At 33.0% G+C, this 12,015-nt stretch overlaps 1 protein-coding gene and 1 pseudogene across 1 annotated transcript; one reads left to right on the top strand and one right to left on the bottom strand.

Annotated features, from left to right (window-relative positions):
• Positions 1 to 638: 638 nt before the first annotated feature.
• On the top strand, positions 639 to 4,116 carry LOC114194508 (F-box protein At2g26850-like). The gene is made up of 5 exons (XM_028084779.2): positions 639 to 1,611; positions 1,775 to 1,854; positions 2,016 to 2,194; positions 2,389 to 2,463; positions 3,653 to 4,116. Exons 1-5 carry the CDS (start codon positions 934 to 936, stop codon positions 3,838 to 3,840), a joined length of 1,200 nt encoding a protein of 399 aa, XP_027940580.1. The 5' UTR covers positions 639 to 933; the 3' UTR covers positions 3,841 to 4,116.
• A 6,270-nt stretch (positions 4,117 to 10,386) lies between these two features.
• On the bottom strand, positions 10,387 to 12,015 carry LOC146884475 (uncharacterized; annotated as a pseudogene).

Genomic DNA, 12,015 nt, shown 5'->3' with positions numbered 1-12,015 from the left:
TTGAGGTGAGGTGAAGAATTTGGTGGAGTGAGGGGAGGCCCTACCACCCTTCACCTTCATTATCCTCTTCACCAGAGTCTCTTTTTAATCCTCTTCTTCTGTAACTGTCTATCCATCAATCTTACCCACCATCTCACAGATTGTCCTTTGCCTTCGTTCCATTGTTTTTGTGGATCTTGAGGCTGCTCTGTGGGCCTCTTTCTGCATAACTCCCAACTAGCTAGATCTATTTTATTCTAGCTGCACGCCAATTATATTCCCAGAAGATTTATTCACATACCAATAAGATTTAGAGATTCTGCAGATATACATATAATATATTTATACGTATATATATATACATACATATTTGGTTCTTGTTGCATAGACTCATCTTCCATCTTTTTTTCATTTTCAATTCCATTTCTAGGCGTTATAAACTGCTATCAGATCTTGGTGCCCCCACCTCCATTTTTCTTGCTGTGTTGATGTTCCCATCTTCTGAGGACTACTGTATACAGATTCTTCATTGAATGACAGCTGTTTAGGTTGACTACACGGTTGTGTTGTTGTGTTGTTCTCTCTCTTTATTGAAAGCCAATAAGAGAGAGTTATAATATTCAACTACTGTGGGTTTATTTCCATGGTTCATTCGTGTGGTTGTCTACCTAATTTATTCTGATCTAACTTCGGCCTAGGAGGCCCACCATTGGGTTTTGGTGGGCTTTAATTGAACCAATAAAACCCCCATCTTTAAAAGGTGTTTTCTTTTGAAGGTTCCAATTTGCTTCTTGTGTTTCTTTCCAACAGGGAAGGGAGGGTGTGCCATTAATCTGTGTCAAGTAGTGAGGTTATTTTGGTTTTCCTCTTGATACCCCATTGTTGTTGCACAATTGGCATTAAGGTTGTGTTATCCTATATGCCAAACTCAAACTTCACCTGTGAACCGTGCTAATGCTACTATACTTTATCACCTGCATCTCCTTCTTTCTGTTTCTAAAGCCTATCGTCTCTCTCAAACCACTTCCATCATGGGCTGGTGAGGTCAGGTTGATCTCCCCTTTTTTTTACAAAGACTTGTTAGTGAAGTTCATCTCTAAGCTCTTTAGGAACCAGTTTTGGATTTCTTTTTCTTGTCCAATTCCCACACCAATGTCTCTAGTCAAGAAGACTCTTACTTCCAAGGTGGAGAGTGTTGAAGACTCCCAAAACATGTCAGTGTTGGATTTGCCAGACCTGGTGTTAGAATGCATTCTTGAAAAGCTCCCTCCAGCTCCACTTTGTCAAATGGCTAGTGTTTGCCGCTCCTTGAGGGAGAGGTGTGTGAGTGATCACCTCTGGGAGAGGCACATGAAACAGAAATGGGGTAGAGTTATTGGTGAAGCTGCTTATAGGGAGTGGAAATGGCATGTTGCTTCTAAAGGGAATGCTGAAACTCTTAGATATGGCAGGCAGAGGAGCTTGATGAGGCTTGTGTCCCTTCATTGGCCTTTTTCATGGATGAGAACCAAGGTGGATACAAATAATACTGGCAAAGAGTCAACTTATTTGCCTCCTGATTCACTCATGAGATGGTATCTTGCTCTTGAGACTGGCGACTTCTGGTTTCCTGCTCAGGTCTATAACCGTGAGGTATCTACACTTCTGAATCAACCCTTTTGCGCCTATTCCTTTCCAAAACTTGTATTCTATCATGCCACCCTCAATACTGAATCAAGTTTCCATTTTTATGTTAACTGGAATACAAAGTTATTGTTTTTGTTAGTAACAATTTTTCCTTTCTTTTTTCCTGCAGAATGGCCATGTAGGATTTATGTTATCTTGCTATGATGCTGAACTTAGCTATGATCCTCAAACTGACACCTTCCAAGCCAGGTAATTGGACATGATTCTTGGTGGTTCTATGTTTGTTCCCATCAGCCACTGAAAGAAAAATTCTCTGCATGTTTTGAAGAGTTTCTACAAGGATTATTAAAAAAAGGAAGAAAAATAGGATAGATCTAGTGGCCTAATTATTGATTAATTATCGGTTTCAGGTATCCACCACATGGAAGAAGGGCTGTTGCAGTAGAGCATGGCATTCCATGGGAAAGGCTAAGAGCACCACCTATTGATACTCCTCCACATGATCTTCATGTCTCCGATTGTCTGCATGATTTGCATCCAGGCGATCACGTAGAGATTCAATGGAGAAGGAACAAAGAATTTCCTTATGGTATGTTCTTCTACTTTTACTGTTATTATAGATAGTCTTGTGATTGTTAAGCAAAAACATTAAACAAGAATGACCATGGACAGAAAAATCAAAACTTGATAATACTAATTACTTAATTTTATTTATGGGTCATCGTTTACATTTAATTACCCTTTCTTTGAATAGTTGCGTGATGAAATGCACCTTTATGGCAGGTTGGTGGTATGGTATTGTAGGCCACTTGGAGTTATGCAATGGGAACGAAAGTTACTGCCGCTGTCATAGTAGTGGTGAGTTCATGACTTTTCCTTTTAAATGAATGTGTTTCATCATTAGTTATAATTTCGTGGCTGTGTAGATTTTACCTTCTATCATTCATTTAATCAATGTTCTGTTCCTCAGTTCAAGTTGAACTATTTTCTGAGTAAAGTGGATCAAAATAAGGAGGATGTGATTTAGGGAATGATTGAAAGAATGACTCTAGAATTTAGATGAATTGTGTTGTCTTGGATTCAATTCAACTGAATAATGTTTAAACATTCAAAAAAGGTAACAACAACCCTTGCAGAATTTTGAAGAAAAAGGAATTGAGTGAAGGTTGAAGTATATTGGTTTATGGATTGATGTTTTGAAGTTTTGTTATTTACCATCATTATGTTTTTGATTGTGGAGAACAAATGGTGAAAAGAATGAGTTGAATGTAAAGATCACTATGGCAGACCATACCACAAATTGTGCTAGGTTCCTTTCCTGATAATATATCAAAATTTGGACCACCAGCTATGGTATATGATTGGTCCCCTAGACATATCATGGTCCTCATGTCATAATTCCACCAACACATTGATAACTTATGTCTCAGTGGATACATTCATGGCCAACTATGTTACAATAAACAAAATTAAATTAGTTTCTCTTGTAGGTTCTGTTTTCCTTTTATGTAATGTGGGGATACCAATGTCACTATAAGCTTCAAAAGTTTGCTTCCATTATCTGATACGACCAGAATAATCCACAACCTCTACTTAGCTACCCAATTTGATGTTTCATTTAGCATTCCCTTAACCATGGATAACAGTAGCAATAGGAGAATAATAATAATGCAAAAACACTAACTTCCTGGCCATGATTACACATTGCTTTTAGCTGTTATCTTTCTGACAGAAAACCTTTTTGTGATAAACTCTGTTGTCATTCCTTCATCACTTTGTGCAAGCATGATGACAGTTTTTACACATGTTCCTGTCTGTTTTTGTTTTGGGGTTTTGGACTGGACTATGTGATGCTGTGGACCACACAGCCATACATATATTACCATCAAAAACTTTTCTCCACCAATATTGAAAAAATGGGCCAAAATGAAAACTGCACATGCCAATTCTGTGAGTCATGGCATGAGGGTTTGTATGTTTACATTTCTTTTCTTAGGATTCAAATATGGTTTATTTGATTTGACACTGCATTATGTGTTGGTTGCAGACATGGTGGTGTTAGAGTTCAATCAATACACTTCTGACTCACGGTGGAGGAAGACAACTATCAGTAGAAAAGATCATAGAGAAGAAGGAAATGAAGCAGATGGGTTTTATGGTGGAATCAGAAAGCTTAAGACCGAGGCTGAGATTTCTCTTTGGAAAAGCCTTTGGCCTTCTGAAACCTTGGATTGATCTGATTAATCTTCCACATAGCATTATGGCAAGACTAGCATTCTTATGGAGCATTGGCAGAGCAGGTTCTTCTGAATTAGAGAAAATGGGATATAGGATTCTCATTCAGCCAAATGAGTGTTTGAGACTATCCTATATTCACTTCCCCTTTTTATTGATACATTTTTTTCATGGTCAACTTTAGCCTGTGATTTCAATCAATGTAAATTACTCATTTATGCACTGCTGCTGTAGAATATTCATTCCACAACATATAGAAGATTAAATTAAAACCTATCTGCTTTTTCTCAACTTAGTAAGCGCTGAAATCAGATAACAACATGCCTAAAAAGTTCACTCTCTACGCTAATTGGTTTTTCTTTTGGATATAATTTATGATTGAAATGGAGTTGCATTGCACCTAATATCCATTCAGAGTTTTTGTTTGATGCAAGAAGAAAAAGAGCTACAAAGGGAGTATATAGATTGTTATATATGAACATTCACTTGGGAAAAACTCCAGACAAAAATCGATACACAAAACCAATATCTGAATAACATTGCTATATGTGAACTTCTAATTTCGTCTGGAATAATTAAAATTATTTTCACAAAAATAAAAAAATAGGTTTTGATAAAAAAAAAATTCTTTCAAAATTTTAATTTTCTTTTAAGAAAAATGAAAATAAAAAAGGAAAAAGAAAAGAAATTTTTTATTTATTGTTTGATTTTATTAGTTCCAATTTAGTTTTGACATTTTTAATCTTTTATTTTTTCTTTTATATCTTTATTATTATTTTGTCGGTCCAATACTTTTATATTTTTATTTCTTTCTTTTTTTTTATCATATTTATTTTAAATAGAAAAAATAATAATTAGAGAAAATATTTTTTATAATAATTAAAATTAATGTTAATGATGTTGATCGATATCATCGGTTGACTTTCATGTGGAATTACGTTTGGACTGTAGTAAGGTCTCCACATCAACCCATTTCACTCTTCTCATCTCAAATCTCTTTGGAGGTGTTCATGTGCATGGAATTTTCCATCACGTTTTTTTCTTATATATGGGGTGCATTGTTATATGATTTTACCACATTTTAAAAATTTAATTTGCATCCTGGTAATTAGCAAATAAGAGAAATCGATGCACTGTGTTTGTGAATGGATTCACTTTTTACTGTAATGCCTTGATTCTGTATTGATTGTGTGATCCTAATATAATAATATTTTTCATCCTAAATCCACGATGTGGTTCTATTTCTTTCTTACAAATAGTATAATGAAATTAATTTATGTACTAAATGTGGCCCGTTTTGATCTAATATTTTTGGGTATGAGTGGGTTAATGAGTTTTTATGAGAGTAATGATTAAATGAATCTTCCTTTTTCCTACTTCTCATACCATCTTATTTGTCCTGACATATTTAATTTTTTATTTTTTTATAATTTTATTAAAATTTGAATTCATTATTTGGAAGTTCAATGTTGTCATTCACGTGTGTGAAACCCACCACAGACTCATTCCTCATCATCACAGAACCCTTCCCCAAACCCGATTGCATTTTAGTTTTCAAAAACTCCGAAATCCTGAACCTTCAATTACGAATCCTACCCACGTTTGACGAACTCTACTCCGCACACACACGAAACAAAATCTGCTCCCCTCCACCGTGAAAAATCGAAAACCAATCTCTCTTTTCCCTTTCCCTCCATTATCTCCTTGAACTACACAAGAATTGCGAAATCGTCGAACCTAGGGAGGAATCCCACCTGCAAGAAGGGCGAGAAATTCTTGTGTGATTCAAGGAGATAATGGAGGGAAGGGAAAATGAAAAATTAACTTTCGATTTTTCACGGTGGAGGGGAGCAAGTTTTGTTTTGTGTGTGTGGGGGGTTCATCAAACGTGGGTGGGGTTCGTAATTGATGGTTTAGGGTTTAGGGGTTTTTGAAAACTAAAAAGGAGAGAGGGGTTTGGGGGAAGGGTTCTGTAATGGAGAGAAATGAGTTTGGGGGTGGGTTTCACACACGCGCGAGTGACAATATTGAGCTTCTGTATAATGAATTCAAATTTTAATTAAATTATCAAAAAATAGAAAATTAAATATGTAATAGGTAAGGCGGTAAGAGAAGTAGTAAAATAAAGGAGTTATTTGATCATTACTATTTTTATAATTGGAATGTAACCGAATGGAGTGATGTAGCGTGTAATAACCCCATTCCTTCTGTTATTATCTTATTCGGTGCACCCTCACATTCACCGCACATCTTCATATTATTTTCTTTTGTTTTGGCCCTTGTTTATTTCTTGGACCCACACATTTACTCATATACTTCATATTCTTTTCTTTCCACTTTTAATTTTCTCTTAATTTTTTTTTCACACATACATCATTTCTTTTAAAATAATAAAAATATAAAAAATAAAAAAATGAAAAAAACAATTTTCTTTCTTTTCTTCTTGTTGGTATCTATTCGACTGCTTGCGTTACATGACACTCATTTCCAAATATTGATCGAAATTGAGATGGCATAAGCATAGTCAAGTGCAGAACTTTGTTTTCATCATTGTCCACATCTTCGGGTAAATACTTTGATAGATAATTAATTTTAAACTCTTCAACTATATTAGATCAAATAACATTAGCATAGGTTTATCCATCAAACTCCAAAACTCTCCTATTTCCAAATATCCAGCTTTCGTCCATATTTACTTTAACACTTGCATATTGGTCATTGTTAATTCTTTCATCACTGTAAAAAAAAAATAACAAAAAATTCATCAAACATTTTTCCAAATATGTTTTTTCTTGTAGGAGTGGGGAACATCCTTAACGAACCCAAAAATTAAAAAAAAAAAATTTGTTTCTTTCAATTATCTTTTATTCTTATTTCATAGGAAAAACACACATTTCAAAAAATCACATCATTTTACATATTTAATTAAGGGTATTGTCTTCTGATGGACATTGTGAGGTGCAAACACATCTCCTAAGTATAACCGACTCTCGGACCAAAAGTCTAGTTTCTTTAAATCTTTAAGTAAAAACATATTTCCTAAGTCCACGTCCTTCTACGTTCCCATTATGACCGACGTCATTTTTGGAAGCTAAACGTTAACGTTCTTGTAGTGTTTGTAACATCCCTTACTGCTTCCGATAACAACAAAAAATCATTGGTTTAGTGTTTTCATCATGACAAATGGAACCACATTGTTTCTATGGAGTTGTCGCCATAATTTATTCTGGAAAACTACGAAAAAATCAAAAAGATAAGAACAGGGTTTACGAAATCAAATTTTGGGTCGGGAAGTTGATTATATGTAAGGAATGTGTTTACACCCCATAGTGTTTATGTGAAGATGGTACCTTTAATAAAATATGCAAAATGATGTGATTTTTCAAGATCTTTATTTTTCCTATTAAATAAGAACAAAAAATAGTTGGAATGATTCCATAAATTTTTAATTTTTGTAGAGTTTGAATGTTTAACCGTGACTGAGTGACTGCTATATAGGTGCGGAAGGAAATAAGGATATGAAAGTTGGATATTTGGAAATAGAAGAGCTTTGGAGGTGGATGGTTAATCATGTGCCAATGTTATATAGTTCGACTTCTTTTCCAAAACTGTTAACCTTCTTAAAGAACTGTAATGGAAGAAACCCCTTCCATTTGCTTATTCTACATAACGATATGATATAGTTAGAGTTAAAAATGACTAACTTGTCATAGTATTTACCAGAAGATGTGGACAATGATGGAAACAATGTTATGCACGACTTTGCTTATGTCACCTCAATTTCGGTCAGTATTAGATTTAAGAAGGGCAATAGTTCAAATGGGAAGGGAATATGTATGATCACTATTTTATGTTTTCATATTCCTATTCAATCATTTTCCTTTTATTTATCAAAATCTAGTTTTGATTATAAAAAAGAAATGGAGAAAAGATTTCCTTATGCACTAACGAATGTTAGAAACTTGAAGGGAAAGACACCATATGAAGTGTTTTATGAACACAAACTCTTAGCCAAAGAAATCAAAGAATCTGCTAAAAGAATAATAGATTTTGGGATGATTGTCTCAGCTCTAATTTGTATTGTAACATTTGTAGCAGCCCTCACTACTTTAGATAACAACAACAATCATTAGTTCGTTGTCATAGTTTACTTTGGAAAACTATGGAAAAATCGAAAAGATAGGAACAAGGATTACGAAATTGGATTTTGGTTTCTGGAGTTAGTTACGTGTAAGAAATGTGTTTACATTCCATAACGCATATCTTAAGACGAGATAGTACTTTTAATTAAATATTTAGGAATAGAATATTTAACATTGAATGTTATGTAAGTGCAGGAGGAAATACGGAAGAAAGCTGATATTTTGAAATAGAAGAGCTTTGGATATTGATGGTTAAACCTAGGCTAGTGTTATTTTATGCACTTGAATCAAATAACGATGACATGTAATATGACTTCTTTTGCATGGAGGCCAAATACCAACCGTCGTAAAGAACTCAAATGGACAAAACCTCCTACATTTGGTTATTATACGTAGACTATATGATATAGTTGAAGAGTTTGAAATGAATAGTTTGTCATAGTATTTACCCAAAGTTGTGGACAATGATGGAAAAAACATTCTACACTTATTTGTGCTTATACATCAACATCTTAAGCTCTTTTATTTCCAAATATTCAACTTTCATCCATATTTCCATAAGCACTTGCATAACATTTATTGTTAAACCTTCCATCCACACAAAATTAAAAGTAAAAAAAAAATTAATCAAACATTTTTCTAAAAAAGTTTTTTCTTTAAAATTTATGTAACTATGATTTATCATTATATATGAAGATACATAATGGCGAAGTACATCCTTTATAGACTCAAAAATAACAATTATATTTTTGTTTCTTTCAATTTTCAACTTGTTATTATTTCAATGAAAAAAATAAACATTTTGACAAATCATATCATTTTACATATTTATTTTAAGGTATCGTGTTCAAATAGATGCTATGGGAGTGTAAATACATTCCTTACACGTAACCTATTGATGTGACCCCATTAAGGCTCGTAGCTTGGGCCATTGGCTAGACCCATTCCTTTTAATTTTCTTTTATTTTTAATTAAATAAAAGTTTTTCTAATTTGGTTTGTTTTGTTAATTCACAAAGTTCTGTTATGCAGAGTTGAATTTTAAGCATTCTGTTTGGCTGAATCATAACTGGCCTTTATTGTTGAGTGAAGTTTTGTTGGCGATCTCTAATTCCTTGAGTTAGTATCATGTCGATCTGTTTTTCTACAAGTGCAACATGTGTTTTGGAATTAGTTGTATCTTTGTGCATTGAACTAGTCCTTGATTCCCTACACCTAAAATTTGATTTCTTATGTCTTGTTCTTATATTTTCGATTTTTTTGTAATTTTCCATAATAAATTATGGTGTGGACTCCATACTCTATTTTTTATTTATTTTTGATTTGCTGCCCATTGCAATTTCGCTCGTGAGTTTACCGAAAAGTATAAAATGGAAAAGATGACAACCAATGAGAAAACAACCATGTACGCTCATAAAAAATAAGGTACTAGTCTGGGATGTTAATATGTGGATCAAATCAAGGCGTCGGAGAGACTAAGTTGAACGTAAAGAAACAAGAGTAATAAGAAAACTTCCATTAAAGTCACAAAATAAAAAACCTACTCACTACATAAGAAACCCACTCGGTTGTGATTACAAATATGAGTAAAGACGATGAAAAGCCATGATCATAGCAGTCATGGATATAAACCATAACACGATTCCAATAGTTAAGCGATGATGGAGTGCTATCACAAATTCACTATCTGCAAAACTAGATGTGAGATTTGAAAGAAAAGATGATATATAAACAGAAGAAGACAACAATGAGATTTCATTTATCATGAAGACACTAAAACAATGATGGCTCTTCAACTTCTATTTCCAAGTATTCAGCTTTTGTCATATCTCCTCCAACACTTGTATAATAGACATGTTAAACCTTCCATCCATATAGAAATTAAAAGAAAAATAAAGCCTCATCAATCACTTTTTTAAATATGTTTTTGCTTAAAGATTTACGTAATCTAATTCTTCATTTTTAATAGAGATACGTGGGAGTGAAATACATCTTTGTCGAGGCCAAAAATTAAAAAAATGTATTTATGTCTCTTTCAACTGTCTTTCATTTTTATTTCATGAAAAAACAAATTAACATTTCAAAAAATCACATCATTTTGCATATTTAATTAAAGGTACCATCTTCAAATGGACATAATGAAGGAGTAAACACATTCCCTACATATGCATAATCGACTTCCGGACCCAAAATCTGGTTTCATAAACCATGTTCTTATCTCGTTGGTTTTTCCATAGTTTTTCAAAATAAATTATGGCAGCGACTTCATACTCATTTCTAAAAAATTTTTGTTTTTGATTTGTTGTCCCGTCTCGATTTCGCTTACGATATTACCAAACAATACAAAATGGTTAAGATGAAAATCATTGAGTAAACAACCATGTACGCTCCTAAAAGATATGGTACTAAAGTCTGGGACGATAATATCTAGATCAAATCAGGGTGTCGAAAAAGTTAAAGTTGAAAGAAAATAAACAAGAGTAATGAGAAAACTCCCATTAAAGTCACTATATAAGAAACTCACTCGGTTGTGGTTTCAAATATTAGGAGAGACGATGTAATAAATGCCAAGATCATAGCAGTCGTGGACATGATCGGTAACACGAGACCAATCTTTTGACTAGGATATAGTGTTATCACAAATTCACTATCTACAAATCTCGAAGATGTGAAATTTGATAGGAAAGATAACATAAAGTAGAAGAATACAACGTGATTCCATTTGTCATGATAAAGATATTGAACCAGGATTTGTTCTTGTTACTTGGAGTAGTGAAGGATGCTGCAAATGTTACACTACAACCTAGAGCGGCCATAATCATTCAAGAATTTGTTATTCCTTTAGTAGATTCTTTGATTTTTTTTGGCTAAGAGTTTGTTGTCATTATAAAACACTTTAGTTGGTGTTTTTCCCTTCAAGTTTCTTGCATTCCTTAGTGCAAAACTAGAAGATGTGAGATTTGATAGAAAATATAATATAGAAACAAAAGAAGACAACAATGAGGTTCCATTTGTCATTTTGAAGACACTAAAATAATGAGGGTTCTTGTTACCTGGAGTAGTGAGGGATGCTGCAAATGTTATAGATCAAACCAGGGCTGCAACAATCATCCCAAAATTTGTTATTCCTTTAGCAGATTCTTTCACTTCTTTGGCTAAGAGTTTATGCTATCATAAAATACTTTAGTTGGTGTCTTTCCCTTCAAGTTTTTTACATTCTTTAGTGCATAAAGATATATTTTCTTCACTTCTTGTTTCTGTTTAGGTTTAATTACTCGGATGGTACCCACTTTGATAGGAGTGTGTGAAGTCCATGTTTTGACACGTGGCAATGTCAGTGCCACGTGGCAGGATAATGCCACGTGTGACAATTGTCATTGTACTGATTTCAATTTAATACCCATATGTATCTGGTTGTTTCAATTTAGTCCCCACTTTTGTGCCTTTGGTTCAATTTTATCCCAATTTTTTTAAATAATTGAAGATGATTTTTTAAGTTATTTTTTTTATAAGATTAAAAGTAATTAAGTATAAATATTTTTACAACATTAAGTACTCTGATATTTATATCAAAATTTAGTTGTACAAAAAATGTTATACTAATAGAACAATATAATCATCTACTTTGTTTTCAAAGTAAAACAATATTGTTTTTGTCCAATTCATGACCAAATCTATTATTTGTATAAATGTTATACTAATATTTTTTTTTATTAAAAATAACTTTTTAGCATATTATGTAATTGTATATTATTAACCCATATCTTGTCAATGTATTCTTTGACCACTAAGTTTTAAGATAAATATAAGTACTTAATTTTGTAAAAATATTTATACTTAATTAGTATTAATCTTATAAAAAAATGAATTAAAAATTATACTTCAATTATTAAAAAGAATTGGGACAAAATTGAACCAAAAACACAAAAAGTGGGGACTAAATTGAAACAATCAGGTATATATGGATACTAAATTGAAATTCGTACAATGACAGTTGTCACACGTGGCATTATCCTGTCATGTGACACCGACAT

Source organism: Vigna unguiculata, chromosome 8, assembly GCF_037176805.1.
Source record: "Vigna unguiculata cultivar grain cowpea cultivar isolate G323 ecotype 2 chromosome 8, ASM3717680v1, whole genome shotgun sequence".
NCBI classification, from domain to species: Eukaryota; Viridiplantae; Streptophyta; class Magnoliopsida; order Fabales; family Fabaceae; genus Vigna; species Vigna unguiculata.
Note: the sequence above shows the minus strand (reverse complement) of the source record. Positions and strands in the feature narration are given on the sequence as shown.